General features: G+C 43.1%; 1 protein-coding gene across 2 annotated transcripts in view; it reads left to right on the top strand.

The window, feature by feature from the left end:
* The window catches only part of ADGRA1 (adhesion G protein-coupled receptor A1), a 1066191-nt gene that overhangs the window by 382382 nt on the left and 666354 nt on the right, over positions 1-17455 (top strand). For both annotated transcript variants that reach the window (XM_088476934.1, XM_088476933.1), the window contains one exon: positions 15037-15186. In XM_088476934.1, the coding sequence (XP_088333060.1) occupies positions 15037-15186 (150 nt within the window). The remainder of the gene's footprint in view (positions 1-15036; positions 15187-17455) is intronic.

Below are 17455 nucleotides of genomic sequence, written 5' to 3'. Positions count from 1 at the left end.
TCAGTGTCCAATCACAGTAGACTGTCATTTTGCATAACAATTAATCCCAGGTGATTATAATTGTTCAAACACCAGCACAGCTAACAATACAATAAATACATCATAAAAAACATTTATATTCCCATAAAATGTTTTAATAAAATGCAATGGCATCAGAGAGAATGGCATCAGAGAGAGCTCAAGATAAATCCACTTATTCTAGAGTTAATTAGCAATAAACATCATACTAGATCAGAACATGTGTACCTGATTATCAATCAGTAAAGGTGTCTAGATAGATGGCATATTTAGAACTTATACAACAAAATAGCTCTATGGCTCAACAGGCTAATAGCATAGACCAATGACCAGACAACCAGTGTTTGAATCCCACCAGAGGTCTGTCAACACTTATTTTATATAGAATTTTATATTTAAAAATAGTTAAATGTTATCATCTTAATAACAATAACATTATACTAGATGGAAAACTGGTATATCTGATTGTTAATCAATAAATGTTAGATAGATGGCATATTTAGAACTTATACAACAAAATAGCTCTATGGCTCAACAGGCTAATAGCATAGACCAGTGAACAGACAACCAGTGTTCGAATCCCACCAGAGGTCTGTCATTACTTATTTTATATAAAAGTTTATGTTTTAATTTTTAAAAATAGATAGATGTTATTATCTTCTTAATAACTATAAACATTATACTAAGTAAATAACCCCAGCATAATTACTTTTTGCACCGCAGCTAAACTCTGTGGCGCAGCTGACTAATAGCATAAATCTGTAACCAGAAAAATCAGTGTTCGAGTCCTATAGAGGACTACCCAAAGAGTGAATGTTTTATGGTTTTATGGTGATGGGGGGGGGAAATATGATAATCCCTCATAATAAATATGAACAAAGGTTATTTTAATCTTTAGAGATAAAGCTATAATTAAATAAAGACTCCTACGCTACAACATAAAGTCCTTAAGTGTCAACATTATTAAGCTCAATGCAATCATTCAGACACCCCAGAAATAACGTCCCCAATGAAAATATCCAAAAGGCCTCTCTTTTACATAATAAATTAAAACGATCCCCACCTCTTGATGTTTCTTTAATATGCTCAATTCCCTGTACACTGAGAACTTTTACATCACCCCCATGCTGTAATCTAACATGTCGTGACAGACTATGAGTTTTCACTCCTTTTTGAACATTCCTTCTATGTTCCAAGAAACGTGTGTGTAACATGCGGGTCGTTCTTCCCAAGTACTGAATATCACAGATGCAAGTGATAACATATATAACATGTCGTTCTACAGTTAATGTTATGTATGTCAAATGATAGACCACTTGAATACAATTTAAGCCTAGTGCTCTTGTCTATCATAAACCGGCAAGTGATTCAACCAAGATTGTCATTTGAAATTCCACTTTCTCGTTATATGGGGATAGTTGTTCAACCAGTTATTAGGCCTACCATCCAAAATAGCTTTAGATCTAAAATGGCTTGGTGCTAAATGCCTCTGAAGGTTCATTGCATTCTTGAAAATGATTTTAGGTTTTTGTTCGAAACATGTAGAAAGTATATTGTCAGGTTTCAGGATTGGATAATACTTATTAATGACTGTTTTAAGATCCTGTGAAAAGGAATTATATTTACTTACAAATTTAAAATCTACACTTTGTACACCATTGGTCTTATCAACCATACTAAGTAAATATTCCCTATCTTTATTCATTGCTGATTCAAAAGCAGAATCCAGGCTATCCAAAGGGTATCCTTGTACATAGAGAGACCTCAACAAGTCAAATGCCTGGATGTTAAATTGATCTACATCTGAGCAGTTACGCCTCAGTCTATAGAGCTGACTCTTGGGAATATTTCTCAACCACCGCCGATAGTGACAGCTGCCATAGTTGAGAAAGTTCCCTCTGTCAACTTCCTTGTGATAAGTAGATATAACCACAGTATTTCCCCAAATCGAGGGGGCAATATCCAAAAAAGTAATAGATGTCCTGTGCATAGTGTTAGTGAATTTTAAACCAAAGGTGTTGGTGTTAAAATAATGTGTAATTGAACTATAAAAGTGGTGAATCACCATCAAAAACAAAAAACATGTAATCTATGTACCAACCATAGAGCACTAGGTTCGAACTAACTGGACCATTCCAAATCATAAATTCCTCCAATCTGTCCATATACAAATTTGCAAAGCTTGGCGTGAACCTAGTGCCCATGATGGTACCCATCACCTGTAGAAAAAAAACTTATTATCAAAAGTGAAATAAATATGTGCTAATATAAATTCAACTGAATCTAAAATAAATTGGCATCTCCTATCACTCAGGGAGCTATCCATTTTGAGATACATATCTAGTACCAAAAGACCCTGTTTGTGCAGAATATTAGAATATAGAGATTCTACATCACAAGTGATAAACAAATAATTATCTTGCCATACAAATTTGTCTAATAGATTCAAAAAGTGTGTAGAATCTCTAATATAAGATTTTAACTTAACCACATGTACTATCTGGGGACTTTGCCTTTGCTCAGGATTTCCCTAAGAGTGGTGAGACTATATGGATGCAAATCATACTAAGATACTGGCTCTGCTAATCAAGTTTCTATACCACTAGTGGATTTCCACAGAATCCTTTGAATGACATTTTTCAAGCGACTAATATTTGCCAGTCATCAGTGATATATCTCTATGAGAAATGTTGATATAGGATACTAGTTATACTGTATCTTTTATCTTAATTTTATTGATGTATTTACATGTAATGTTATATATGCATTAAATTTATTATCAACTAATCCAGCGCTCCCTTGGATGTATATATGTACTCATTTGGTTTACACTAGTCAGACGTCCCTGGTATAGTGACTTGCACATACCTCCCAACATGACCCTCTCCAGGAGGGACGCAATGCTCTGGTCCTGGACTTCCCTATTAAGAGGTGAGGCTGCAGCACAATTAAAAATTCAAATAGGGGAACCACACCAACTGTCATTTCAAATGCTTTCCCAACAGCACTGGCTGGGACTCACTGGCAGTTGGTGAGACTCCCCTATTTGAATTTTGGACTGTACTGCAGCCCGGCCTCTGGAGCTTCCACCAATCATAAATTACCAGGGAAGTCCAGGACCAGAGCATTGTGTCCCTCCTGGAGAGGGTCATGTTGGGAGGTATGCTAACATTATTCCACACACCATAATGCCCATTACACATTATGCCACACACTGTAATGCCTATTATCAAAGTGCCACTTACATATTTGCCCCTGACACCCTTTTATGCCCCACAGTAAGCTTTCTAATGACTTTTAAATGACTTGCTTGTTGTCAGGGGTTTTATGTTCATTACCAGGGGTTTCATGCTAGTTGCTAGGAGTTTCATGCTAGTTGCCAGGGGTTTCATACTAGTTGCCAGGGGTCTCATGCTCGTTGCCAGGGGTCTCATGCTCTGGGTCTCATGCCCATTGCCAGGGGTTTCATGCTTGTTGCCAGGGGTTTCATTCTTGTTGCCAGGGTCTCATGTACTGGGTTTCATGCTCATCGTTGCCAGGGGTTTTACGCTCATTGCCAGGGGTTTCATGCTCATTGCCAGTGGTTTCACACTCATTGCCAGGGGTTGTAAACTTGTTGCCAGGGGTTTCACAGGAAAAGATGCAACTTTTTGCATCTTCTCCCAGCAGCGCCAGAGTTCCCGGCACCTCCAGGAATGCCATGTGCTATGCGCTGGCCTAACAGACACTAGATGTCCAGTAGGACCTCTAGCATCTGTCTCCTCCTAGGAGGCGGACATTTTTGGATGGTCATTTTCAGCAGATTTCATGCGGATGGCTAGTACGCATGGAATCTGCAGCCCCCAAGCCACCGCGGGGTTTGCAGGGGCTGAGTCAGCCCTTCAGCACCCCCTCAAATCCAGCGCCCGATGCACGTGCATCTCTAGCCCCCCCCCTAGTTGTGGCCCTGTCTTCTCTTAGTGATGCTGCCTTCATAGGTTTCAATGGGGGATCATCACTTGTGCTATTTATGGAGAAGAGAAAATATTTTCTTCTCCAAACTTTTCTCCAAAATATAAATTCACTTCTAAGGGGCCTATTCACCAAAACATAATTATCACGTGATAATTATGGTTTGAACTCGCTGCGAGTTCAAACACAGTGTAGGAGGCATTCATCATGCCTCCTGTTCTAAACTATCACCTCCAAAAAAATGGTGGTTCTGAACTTCTTCCATTTACGGATGATGGAGGCCACTGTGCTCTTGGGACCTTCAAAGCAGCAAATCTCTTTCTGTACCCTTCCCCAGCTTTGTGCCTCAAGACAATCCTGACTCGGAGGTCTACAGACAATTCCTTGGACTTCATGCTTGGTTTGTGCACTGACATGCACTGTCAAGTGTGGGACCTTATATAGACAGGTGTATGCCTTTCAAAATCATGTCCAATCAACTGAATTTACCACAGGTGGACTCCAATTAAGCTGTAGGATTATCTCAAGAATGATCAGTGGGAACAGGATGCACCTGAGCTCAATTTTGAGCTTCATTTCAAAGGGCGTGAATATTTATGTACATGTGATTTCTTAAGCTGGGTACACACCTAAAGATTTTCTGTCCAATCATCCAACTAGTTGGAATGAAAATCTGGTAACGTATGGAAGTAACTGATGATCAGTAATTTGCACCTAAATGCCAGAAAACCGATGAAAATGGACGTCAGACAAGTTTGTTAAATGTTTGATCTAAATCATTTGTGCAAACAACAGTTTTTGTCCATTTTCCGGCATTTGGGAGAAAATTGCTGATTGTCATTTGCTTTCACACCTTACCAGATTTTCATTCCAACTAATCAACTAGTTGGATGGTTGGACAGAAAATCCTTACATGTGTACCCAGATTAAGTGTTTTTTTTATTTAATTAGCAAAAAACTTTACACGTTGTCATTATGGGGTATTGTGTGTAGAAGTTTCAGGACAAAAATTTATTTATTCCATTTTGGAATAAGGTTGTAACATAACAAAATGATAATGGAATAAAAAAATGAAACATTAAAATCTCTAACACACAATAATAATAATATAATAAACCAGTGGTTCTCAAACTCAGTCCTCAAGACCCCACCCAGGTCACATTTTCTAGGTCACCCAGCAGGTGCACAGGTGTAGTCATTACTCACTGATACATTTTAATAGATCTACCGGTGGAGCTAATTATTTCACTTGTGATTCTGTGGGGAGACCTGGAAAACATGCACTGAGGAACAAGTTTGAGAACCTGTGTAATAAACAATTTAATTCCAGGTTCTCCTAATACATCAAAATGTGACAAAACAGTTTTATTTACAACATATGTAGTACTGTATCATAACCCACCTCGGGCAATGTTTGGATGCAAGTTTCTAAAAGTGTATTTTAGCACACAGATAAAATGGAGTAATGTGTCCCAAGAGCTCACTGGCCATTGTATAGTTCTGTATATCCTAGGTGGGTGAAATAGATAGCCCAGAAATGTTACAAACTAAAAAGTGCGGCTGCTAGTCCAGTGCCTGGATGTAGTTGTCACCTGGATGTAACTCACCAACAGCAAAGACCTCCAATAGTGCACTGTAGCTGCCAGCAGTAGATATGTAGCATCAGCCTATGAATGACAGCGGAGCTCCGTGTGATATATTACCACACTTCATGCAGTGATAGTGGTCCCGATCATAGGCTATTAACAGGACTTTGTGTGTGGGAGCGCAATGCTGTCTGGCAAGCATGCAGTCTCAAGGCATACCATCAGCAAAGCTCCAGCACAGGTGTAATGGGTCTCCAGTAAGGCTTTAGGTGCAAAAGTGGGGACTGTATTGGAATTATCAGTGAAACTCTGTAGTATAAGAATAGACCGGAGCACCCGAAGGCTCCATATAAGTGTCCCTAAAGGATTGCTCCTAAAAACAAGGTACAATAAAAGAATGCCGGCATGTGCAGTATATCCAGTGACTGACTCGCTGTCTTGATGCCTTTCTCTTTCTGTTGAAAGTTTCTTCAGTTCTTTCTGAAGACATTTTCAATAGAAAGAGAAACGTGTCAAGACAGCAAGTCATGGTACTGGGATATACTGGTCACATCCAGTCAGAGGGAAGAGCCATAACTAGACTTTTTGGTGCCCTGTGCCAGTAAGAGCATTGGCGCCCCCTCATTTTTCAAAGGGACATAATACACCCAAGAAAGGGCCATGGCTTCATGGGAAGGGCCAGGGAAGAGATAGGAGAGACCAGGAGATGCTGGGGATGACATAAGCTACAAGCAAGAATGATAATACACAGAAATTTAACAGGCCCAAACAGCACCCCCTGACCTGTGGTGCCCTGTGCGATGGCACCTGCCGCACTACCCTAGCTACGGCCCTGCCCAGATGCAGTGGCAAGGAAAGGCTCAGACCATGGCCTTTATATGCGAGTTGTGGTCCTGCTATAGCTCTTTCATGCACTAAAATATACATGGCAAATGCCAGGGCCAAACACCTTCCAGCATCTTCTGTAACCTAGTATGTACACCTTCTCTTTTGAGTCTAGATGTGTCACCTCTAAAACAGGCAAATCAGTGCACAAAAAGACTGTGCAACAGGATAAGGGGAATCATTGCAGATCTGACATTGAGGAGGAGGATTATATATGTTGGACAAGAACAAGTTGGTAAAACTCAGGAGTAAAATGTTGTTTGTGTCAAAGTAAGTAAGCCACCAGTAATAAGAAGCACATTGTCCTGCTCAGGCAAAAGACCAAAAAAGTCACCTGTTTTACTAAAATTTTTCCACCACTTGTCAAGGCATCTGTAGCATTTGTAGTGCCAAAGTAAGCAGACATAGGGATGTCCTCCCTGTTACTTTATTTGCAGCAAGTACATTCAACAAAATCTGGAAAATCATATATATCAGGCAGTCCAGCATCAGCTACCAGCAGCAAGGATAGATACCAGCACATGTAATCTCCACCGCCAACACCTTCATCATCAACCTCCTCATTAGCGATCAGAGGTAGTCCTTGCTGCTAGGGTTTCTGCTGTTGGGGGTGAAACTTCATCACAGAAGGGGACCAAGAAGACTAGTAGTTTCAAAAAAACAATTGTCTATGAAACAATCGTTTGCAAGAGGAACAAAGTATGATAATCGCCATCCTGTTGCAGAGCAGATCACTGAAACTATGTTAGCATTAGATCTGCATACAATATCCACCATCAATGCATCTGGTTTTAGCCCATTAGTTGAGGTTATGTGTCAATGTTACCAAATTCCATCTCTATTCTATAGTTCTAGATAAGTAATTCCTCACCTGTACCAAGACATTAAACAGTTAATCTTTGCCTAGAAAATGCAGTTGTACCAACTATCCACTCAACTACAGATTTGTGGACAAGCAGTACTTGATAATCTAAAATTACATGACTGTAACCGCCCACTTTGTGGGAGTATCACCTTCATCAGCAGTATCAAACACACAATGCCAGCACATTCACAGGCAGGTTACTCTTGGTATCACTGACTTCAATAAAAAGCATATTAGTATCAATCTGTTGGAAAAGCTCTGAGATGTGATAGCAAAATGGTTTACCCTGCTAAGGCTCTCCTCATGTTTTGTAATTTCCCATAATGGAACTAACATTGTATGAGCATTATATGTGGGTGAATTTTAACAAGTGCCATGTTTGAGCACACAATAAACTTGGTGGTTCAGAATTATTTTTAAAGAGGTGCGTGCAGGAGATGCTGGTTCTGGCCTGGAAAAGAATCTGGGCATTTTCGGCATTCAGTAACCGCATGTAGAACTTTGCATAAGTCAGGACTGGATTTTAGGCAGGGGCCTGCACACATTGGGGCCCCCCCACATTGTATCAAGCATTTACCTGAACTGGGCCACTCTGGGCCCTCCCTGGTTGGCTCATTTTGGCTTTTAACTTCAGACTGACGACAGAAGCTTTGTGTCTGCCTCTACATTGAGTGACCCACCATGGCTGCCAATCGAAGCCCCATCCCCTTGCTGGCATAATGCCATGATTTATGGGTGTGTGGGTAGGGGTGGAGCCTAATGCCATGACATGCCCGCCCCATCAGAAACCTGCTGCTGGAAGCTTGAAATTGTTCATGTGTGTGCTCGTGCTTTCTCCCTCTATCTCTCTATCCCACCCTCTCTCTCCCTCTCCCCCCTCTCTCACTGGTTCCCTCACTCTCAAATTTATTGGTAGGGACCCCACAACTAAGTTGCCCTGGGGCCCCCACAAGCCTTAATCCAGCCCTGGCAGAAGCTGCAAGTAAAGATTTGTTTGCCATACCACCAACTGAAGCAAGATGTAGTAACCAGGTGGAATTCCACCCTTTATATGCTTCAGTGACTAGAGGAACTGCAACAAGCCATCTAGGTATACACATCTAGCAATAGGGAGAAGGTGACATTTTGCCTTAATTGCAGCTCACTGGACTATCTCAGTATTATGCAAGCTACTGAAACCATTTGAAACTATAACCTACAGTATGAAGGTCATTTAGACACTGCCATCCTACATCAGGTCATACCCTTAATTAAACTACTTGAAAAGCAGCTAGAGGAGCAGATGACATGAAACTAAGCAATTCTACTAAATACTGTATGTCGGACTGTGTTGGATATGACAGGTTTAGAATACCGGCACTTGTCGGTCACTATCCTGACTCTCCCCCTCTTCCCGCCCCTAACCCTCGCTCCCTGTTGACTAAACATAACCTCCCCCTAGTGCCTAAACCCAACCTCCCCCTCACTACACCCTAAACCTAACCCTCCCTCTTAGTGCCTAAACCTAACCCCTAACCCTCCCCCTAACCCCAGTACTTACCGTCGGGATGCCGGAGGTCGGATTGCCGGTGCTGGGATTTCGGTGCCGGCATCCTAAGCACTGGCATCCTGAACTCGGGATTGTGACTGGATCCCGTTGGACTAGCTAAAGTGTACTTAGGCTGCCCACACTTCAGTATGTACTTGGAAAGAGTGTTTAACACAGCCCTGCTATTTGGAGCTTATCTGTCAAGGCACCCAGCGTTGTTTGCTGCTATCACCCTATAGGATTTATTTAATTTTCTATTTTTATATGGTAATTCTTTGCATTGGGGTGCAATGTGTATGACACAGGTGTCAAGGTCATTTTTGTGGCGAGTTCCGCACCTTTGGACTACTATCTCTTGCTTACTGTGAGGGCACCTGCTAAAGTTTTTTTCAGTTATTTGAAGTGCCAGACTTTTTGCATGTGGGCCCAATTCAGAGCTGCTCGCAAGCGCAGAGCACTCACAAGCAGCTCGATGTTACAGCCCTGAGCAAGCGCTTGTTATAGCAGTGTTGCGAAACGTACGTCGGCAGTTACAGCCGAGTGTCCAATATATCTCTATGAATCTGGTTACTATTGTTATGTGAATCTGTGTTGATAGAATTATATCTACTCCTCTTACATGCTGCCAACTGAGCTTTGACTCACCCCTCACGGGAGACCCGGTCCCCATGTGTATTATACTCAGAACTGCCAAGCTCACCTCACTAATTGTATGAGTAATGAATGTACTTGGAACTGACTATCAATGGGAGTTTTGATCCCTCTCTATATGCTATTTACTAATAAGGGTATAGTGATGGTGTGAGCGGCTACAGCGGCAATATACATATACACCGTGCAATTGATCCACACACCCGTGTTATTGGTAAAACAGTGAGCTATGACACAGGCAATCTGCACTCACTTAGAATCATTGCCATAAGATTACCAAAATTATTGGAATCGAACTCATACCCAGTTATCAGGAGAATATTTAGTACTCTCTGTCACAGTTTCCACGCGTATTACACTTAGGAATTGCTACATGAGCAAAAGACTTACCTGGAACTGATTGATAATGGGAGATCTGATCATTTTATAAATACTACTTATTCATAAGGATAGAGTGATGGTATGAGCGGTCATAGCGGTACTACATGTATACCATGTAAATTATCTACATATGCATGTCTTCGGTATAAGAGTGACTTATGACACAGTAATCTATATTGACACATGAATTATAGCCATAAGATTACCAAAATTATTGGAATTGATCTAACTTATATCCATTTATTAAGAGAATATTCACTGCTCTCTATTACAGTGAAGCATTAGATATTTAATCTATATTAGATCAATTATCTGGCTTAAATATTTATCTAATAAACTACTGCCACATTGTTATGAAATTTTGTGATTATTCAGAACATGTTATGATGGAGTAAAAGGATACAAAATACTGTTACAAGTGATGAGTACAACAGCTGAAATTGTTTTGCTAGGAATAATTGTATCCTTTGCAATTGAGCTGTAATTGTATTTATTTATTTATTTATTACCAGTTATTTATATAGCGCACACATATTCCGCAGCGCTTTACAGAGAATATCTTACCATTCACATCTGTCCCTGCCCCAGTGGAGCTTACAATCTATATTTTCTACCACATGCTCACAAACATACACACTATGGTCAATTTTGAGGAGAGCCAATTAACCTACCAGTATATTTTTGGAGTGTGGGAGGAAACCGGAGTACCCGAAGGAAACCCACGCAAGCACAGGGAGAATATACAAACTCCGCACAGTTAGGGCCATAGTGGGAATCGAACCCATGACCTCAGTGCTGTGAGGCAGTAACGCTAACCATTACACCGTCTGTGCTGCCCCAATTGTATCCACTCCAACTACATCAACCTTAATAGTAACCCCCAAAGTGCACTCCAACAAAAATAAAATAATCTTTTTTTCTGTGTTTGTGTGTGAAATGTATGTGCAGTAGACGCACCTGCATCCTCAAAGCAGCAGCGACAAGCGTGCGTCTGCTAGTTAAAGGGTGGTGTAACCCCCAAAGTGCGCTCCACAAAAAATAAAAAATTCTTCTTTTTTTTCTGTGTTTGTGTGCGAAATGTATGCGCAGTAGCCGCACGTGCATCAACACAGCAGCAGCACCAGCAAGCGTGCACCTGTGTCATAAGTGAAGGGCCGGTTTGGACATCTGGTCCGGACTGAAGGACGTGCCAACAATTTCTGATATGTCTACTGTCACTGCATATGTTACTGTCACCACTTACAGAATGGTGGAGGATTACATTGGTGACAGCATACAAGTAGGTATGTCAGATGGTCCGTACCTGTACTGGCAGGAAAAAAAGGCAATTTAGAGGCCCCTGTACAAACTGGCTCTATTTTACCTGAGTTCCCCCCCTCCAGTGTGTACTCCGAAAGAGTGTTTAGTGCAGCCGGGAACCTTGTCAACGAAAGGCGTAGGAGGTTGCTTCCACAAAATGTGGAGAAGATGATGTTCATAAAAATGAATGATCAACTCTTCCAGGGAGACCAGCCTCCGTACGTACAGAGGGACCTGTGGTGGTGGATTCCAGTGGGGACGAATTAATACTCTGTGAGGATGAGGATGTACACAACACTGAAGAGGGTGAGGAATCGGTGAATGAGGACGACATCTTGCCTTCGTAGAGCCAGTTTGTGCAGGGACAGATTAATTGCCAGCTTGTATTGTGGGGGCCCAAACGAACCAATCATTTCAGCCACAGTCTTGTGGCGGACCCTGGCGCTGAAATGATTGGTTTGTTAACGTGTGCATGTCCTGTTTATACAACATAAGGGTGGGTGGGAGGGCCCAAGGACAATTCCATCTTGCACCTCTTTTTTTCTGTGCATTATGTACTGTTTGGGGCCTAGTTTTTCACTTACCTTGATGAAGGGGCAATAAAATAGCTCCGAAACGTCGTTTTTTCACACTATACCTGTATTGGGTGTTTTTCATTCAGAGTGCCACCTGCCAGAACTTTATGGATGAGACCAGTGGATGGTCTTTTTTGGAAGGCACCTGCTATTTGCATTTGGATTGATGGGAGTGCCACCCTCTGGGACTTTGTGTGTATATATATATATATATATATATATATAGGGTAAGGTGCAGTCAGGGAGATTGCTAGGCTTTTCAGGGAGTCAGGGAGATTGCTAATATTTCCGAGAGTCTCTCTGATAATCAGGGAGAGTTGGCAAGTATGTTATCCTTTGCTGCGTCCTCTTACCTTAATGCAGCTCCCTCCTGGCTCTCCGAGCTCTCAGCACAGCAGCAGCAGTGGTGGGGGACTGCCGCGGCGGGGCTAAATTGCCTGAGTAGGGGTGACAGACTCCTGTGGTGGCTGCAGCTTTGCAGTGGCGGGGGAGTCAGGGGATAGGCAGCGGGGTTGGTCGGGGGGAGCGAGCAGGTGATTAGGCTGGGGGGAGCGAGGACTAGACCCCTCAGTCTTTTCTCCATCTGCTTCACGGTTTCTTCGCAGCCTGTCTTCAAGCTGCGCATGCGCAGCTTCAAAACAGGCTGCAAAGAGTCCAGACAGCAGGAGAAAAGTGCTCTTATTCCGAAACACTGTCTCCACAAAAAGAGCAGCTTTTTGGAAGTGATAATTAAGTATAGAAGCCATGATGATTGCCTCCAATACTTGGATTGAACTCGCAACAAGTTCAATCATTAATTATCACAAGGAATATTTTTAGTTTAATGAATATTCCCTTAAATGAGAATGGGTGAGGGTGATTAAGAGGGGTATTCAATATGGGAGCGAAAAATCGTGCTGTACTTTTCGCTCCACATTGGAGATTTTTCAGGGATAAAGTATCGGGAGCACGCCTGCTTTATCCCCGTATTCAATATAAAATCTACGAAAACGGGTTCTGGCGAAGTGGGATTTGCGATAAACTACGAAATTTTCCTGGAAAAAATTGTAGGACCCCCCTAAAGTTGTAAAAACATGGGGGATCACTATGGGTACTCCCGTTTTAGCCTGCAAATGAAAGTCGGGGATTTAAATAGCCGCAGCAGGTGTTTTTTTCCTGACATTGAAGAAGTGATGCAGAAGAGCACTTAGGTTATTTTTTTCGTTTTTTTAAGTGGTCCCATCAAATTTGGGGTACATAAAAATGGGTGCTAGCATATTTTTATGTCCCTAAAGTAAGTTTTTAAAAATTCTGCAACTATGCACCTGCCGCTAATAGCCTATTCTAGAAAACACCTGCCGCATACTTGTAGAATAGCCCTGAACCTATTTCCCTATTTTTAAACACTTTTTTCCCATTTTTTTTTTCACCCCAATTTTTAAATTAATTTTTTGGGGTGTCCCTATTTTTTTTTTTTTGACACAGTTCTTTATAAAATGTCATTCCCAGGGGTGCAGGCTATTTTTTTTTAAGCCTGCACCCCTAAACCCCAATTCTGCACTTTTTTTCGCCACCTATTCAGTGGTGAAAAGTTATCCCCGTTTTTTTTCAAAGACTTTTCGAACCTGCGAAAAGTCTTTGAAATTGAATACAGTGTAAAACTAAAACCTGCGATAATGACGTCATAGGTGCGATATTAACGCAAAAACTGAGTTTTCGCTCCATACTGAATTCCCCTATAAGACATGAATAATGGTTTATGCAACCAATTCAAACCTATTAGATGGGGAGATACACAGGTAGAAAACTCTTTTCAATGATAGGAAATGCATTAATTGCCTATTTAGATATGCTTTATCTGTATATAGCTTTACGTATAAATAATTGGCAGATACTGTGGGGTTCATTTACTATATTGGGGTTTTTAGAAGTGGAGATGTTGCCCATAGCAACCAATCAGATTCTACTTAACATTTATCAAGCACCTTATAGCATACTTGCCGACTTTCTGGCTGCTCATTCCTGGAGGGAGAAGCCAGATCGGCAGGACGGGGGGGGGGGGGGGGGCTGGGAAAAGGGGGAGTGGCCAGACGGGTGACGGGCATAGTGGGCGTGGTGGGGCCACACGATCGCGTCATTTTGGCCCCGCCCCCGCTACACAATGCTGATAATACAGGCATTGTGGAGCAGGGGGCGGGGTCAAAATGATGCGATTCAGTGCGAATCACGTCACCGGCCCCCTCCGCTGCGGGGGTTTAACTATCAATCATGCGGGGTGCGGGGGGGAATTGGCGGTTGCCGGGAGGCTTGCCTGCCTTTCTGGGGGGCCGGGAGCTGCACCTCATTTTCGGGAGGCTCCCGACAAAATCGGGAGGGTAGGCAAGCCTCAAGGTTGTCTTAACAGCTGGGTGGGCCCTGGGCAAAGCAATGCACTGTGGCCCCTACCCACCCATTCACGGGAAATAAATGTACATGGTTAATAAAATGAAACCATCCTGCAAGCCAATCAGACCTCCCACGTATGCAGAGAGACTGTCTGACTGGTCTGAAGCCAGTGCATGAAGTGAAACTGGGACTGAGGTGAGTACTCGTCACCAGGGGGGATGGGGGGAGGTTAGATAAGAATACAGTGCACCGGTGGCCGGCTTATAAAAATATCACAAATTTACCAACTGGCCGCGCCTGCGGGGGGTGCGAATTGGCGGGCCCCTACAAGCTTCAGGCCCTTGGGCAACTGCCCACCAAGCCCAATGCAAGAGATAGCCCTAGCAAACCTGCCTTATAGAGATAATAGCTAGAATCTGATTGGTTGCTATGGGCAACATCTCCACTTCTAAAAACCTGCACCTTAGTAAATACAATATACCGATGTAAGTGCATATTCGCTCAGACATTCTACCTTTAGTTACATGCATAAAATAACAACTAGTAGATAAATGTTAGTGTCTAGCTCAGCGGTTCCCAACCACGGTCCTCAAAGCACGCTAACAGTCCAGGTTTTAAGGATAACCACACTTAAGCACTGGTGACTTAATTAGTACCTCAGTTATTTTGAGTTAACCATCTGTGCTCAACCATGGATATCACTAAAACCAGGACTGTTAGTGTGCCGAGGTTGGGAATCACTGGTCTGACTAAAAATGTGTATGTCTCTAAACAAGTTTATTTTGTGTAAATGGTGAAGAATTATTATTATTATTATTATTATTATTACTTTCATTTATTTATGGCAAAACATGTTGTGTTTTATTTTATAGATTTTCTTTTAAAAACTCACTAAGCAAAACCTTATCTTATTATTATCTGCTTCTACTGTAGGTGCCTGTAAATTATACCAATGTCCTTGAATTTGCTCAACAACTAATGACCTACACCAAGGGAGCCTCAGACTTCACAGATAAGATGGATGTGCTGCTTGTGGCGGACATGATGGAAAAGATTATAAGCTTTGTCAGCCAAATCAAACAAGTAGGTTTTAATACAATTTACGTTGCTAAGAGTTAAATGTATATTGAGGCTCTCTTGTTCAAGGTAACTACAGTTATACTGTACATTATGTTAAGCATAACAATAACCAGGGCCGTTTCTAGGGGCAGGCGACCCGTGCAAACGCACGGGGCGCGCCGCCTCCTACCCCTGCTGCAGATACAGCCTGTTAATTGCCGGGCGCCCGCTGAGATTCAGTTACCAGCGGGTGCCCGGCAGTGCAGAGCAGCCGGAGACGGAGGATCCGGCTCCCGGCTCCCCCAATGTGCACTATGGGAGGACGTCATGACGTCTTTCCCATAGTGCAGAGAGAGGAGCAGCCGAGCGGAGCGGACGCCGGAAGGGGCTGAAGGTAAGTATTACTGTTTTTTTTTTTGTGCAGGCAGCCTGGACAATACTTGGGGGGAGGTACTACCACTGGGGGCACCCGGGCACTACTACTGGGGACATTACTCTGGGGGCACTTCTGCTGGGGGAGCCACCACTACTGGGGGCACCTGGGCACAGCTACTAGGGACATTACAAGGGGGGCACTTCTACTGGGGGAGACACCACTACTGGGGGAACCCGGGCACTACTACTAGGGTCATTACAAGGGGGGCACTTCTACTGGGGGAGACACTACTACTGGGGGCACCCTGGCACTACTACTGGGGACATTACTCTGGAGGCACTTCTGCTGGGGGAGACACCACTACTGGGGGTACCCAGGCACTACTACTGGGGACATTACAAGGGGGCACTTCTACTGGGGTCATTGCTTAGGAGGCACCACTACTGGGTGCATTACTCAGGGGCCAGGGACACTTCTACTGGGGGCACTACTACTTGGGGCTTTACTACTTGGGGCACTACTACAAAGGGAGCATTACTATTGGGGGCACTAATACAGGGGCATTAATACTGGGGAATGTATACAGGGGACACTACTACAGGGGGCATTACTATTGGGGGCAATACAACTGGGGACACTACTACTAGAGGCACTACAACAGGGACCATTACTATTGGGGGCATTACTGATGGGGGCATGACTACAGGGGACATGACTACAGGGGGCTCTGCATAAGTTACACTACCACTGTGGGCACTGCATAAGGGGCATAAATACAGGGGACACTGCATATGGGGACAACTACAGGGGGCACTGCATAATGGGCACTTTTGCCTGAGAGCCAGTGGGGGGGAAGCCTAAGACCTGTCGGGATGGAATGGCAAGGGAGGGGGCTGGAATGAAGTGTGTATTATGTGAATCATGTTTTTTCAATGTGTTTTATGTGGTTCTGGATTTAATAATGTATTTGAGGTGGATGTGGTTTTAAAACGTAGTTTATGTGCCTCTTGCTTTTCCAATATATTTTATGTGGAAGTGGTTTGTTGCAGTGTATTTTATGTGGATCAGGCTTGTATTTTCAATGTGCTGTGCTCGCTCCCAACGTGACTAAAACCGGGTGGGATGCAAGGTCATACTTCTGCAAATGTCACACCAAAGGCATGCACACAGAAATGTGGCGTGGGCTTGTGACAGCTAGGCCACACCCCATTTTTTGAGCGCGTGCCGTCTGTCTTTTGTTTAGCTACATATATTTTTCAGCGCTTTGCCTCTGACAGGTTAGACACCCCTGTACTCAGTAGTCACGGTGGCTGTCATTCTGTGGTCTTTCTAGATCATGCTCCCTTACTGTGATACCACACCCCCTCACGATGACGCCACGCTCACTCCACGATATTACTGCTTCAAAGGGGGGGGCGCATTTTGACTGCTCGCACTGGGAGCCTCAGACCCTAGAAACTGCCCTGACAATAACTGTATTGTAGATTATGAGGACTCCTGTTTAATGTTCTCTCTTTTGCAGTTTAGCTGGTCACCATGATGGCAGCTTTATGTGCTGGCTGAGGACATCTGTAGTTCTGTACCAGTCTATGGGTATAGAATTACTTAGGCAAGCAGCTGCAAAATACAACTGTACTTTATTGAAAAAGTTGCGACAGCATTACTGCTTCACAGTTCAATTCCTGACCAAGGAACTATCTGTGTGGAGATTGTATGTTCTCTCTGTGTTGTGTGGGTTTCTGCTGTGTGCTCCTGCCTCATCCCACACTCCAAAAGCATACTGTATTGCTAGGGTTAATTGGCTTCTGTAAAAAAAAACGTAACCCTAGCATGTGTGTCCATGCAGAGCTGTAACTAGTCATTTTGCTGCCCTGTGTGAGATATAGCATTGGTGCTCCCCCCCAAAAAAAAAAAAAA

Source organism: Taudactylus pleione, unplaced genomic scaffold (genome assembly GCF_031769625.1).
Source record: "Taudactylus pleione unplaced genomic scaffold, aTauple2 ptg000198l, whole genome shotgun sequence".
Classification (NCBI taxonomy): Eukaryota; Metazoa; Chordata; class Amphibia; order Anura; family Myobatrachidae; genus Taudactylus; species Taudactylus pleione.
This window is presented reverse-complemented; position numbering and strand designations above follow the sequence as displayed.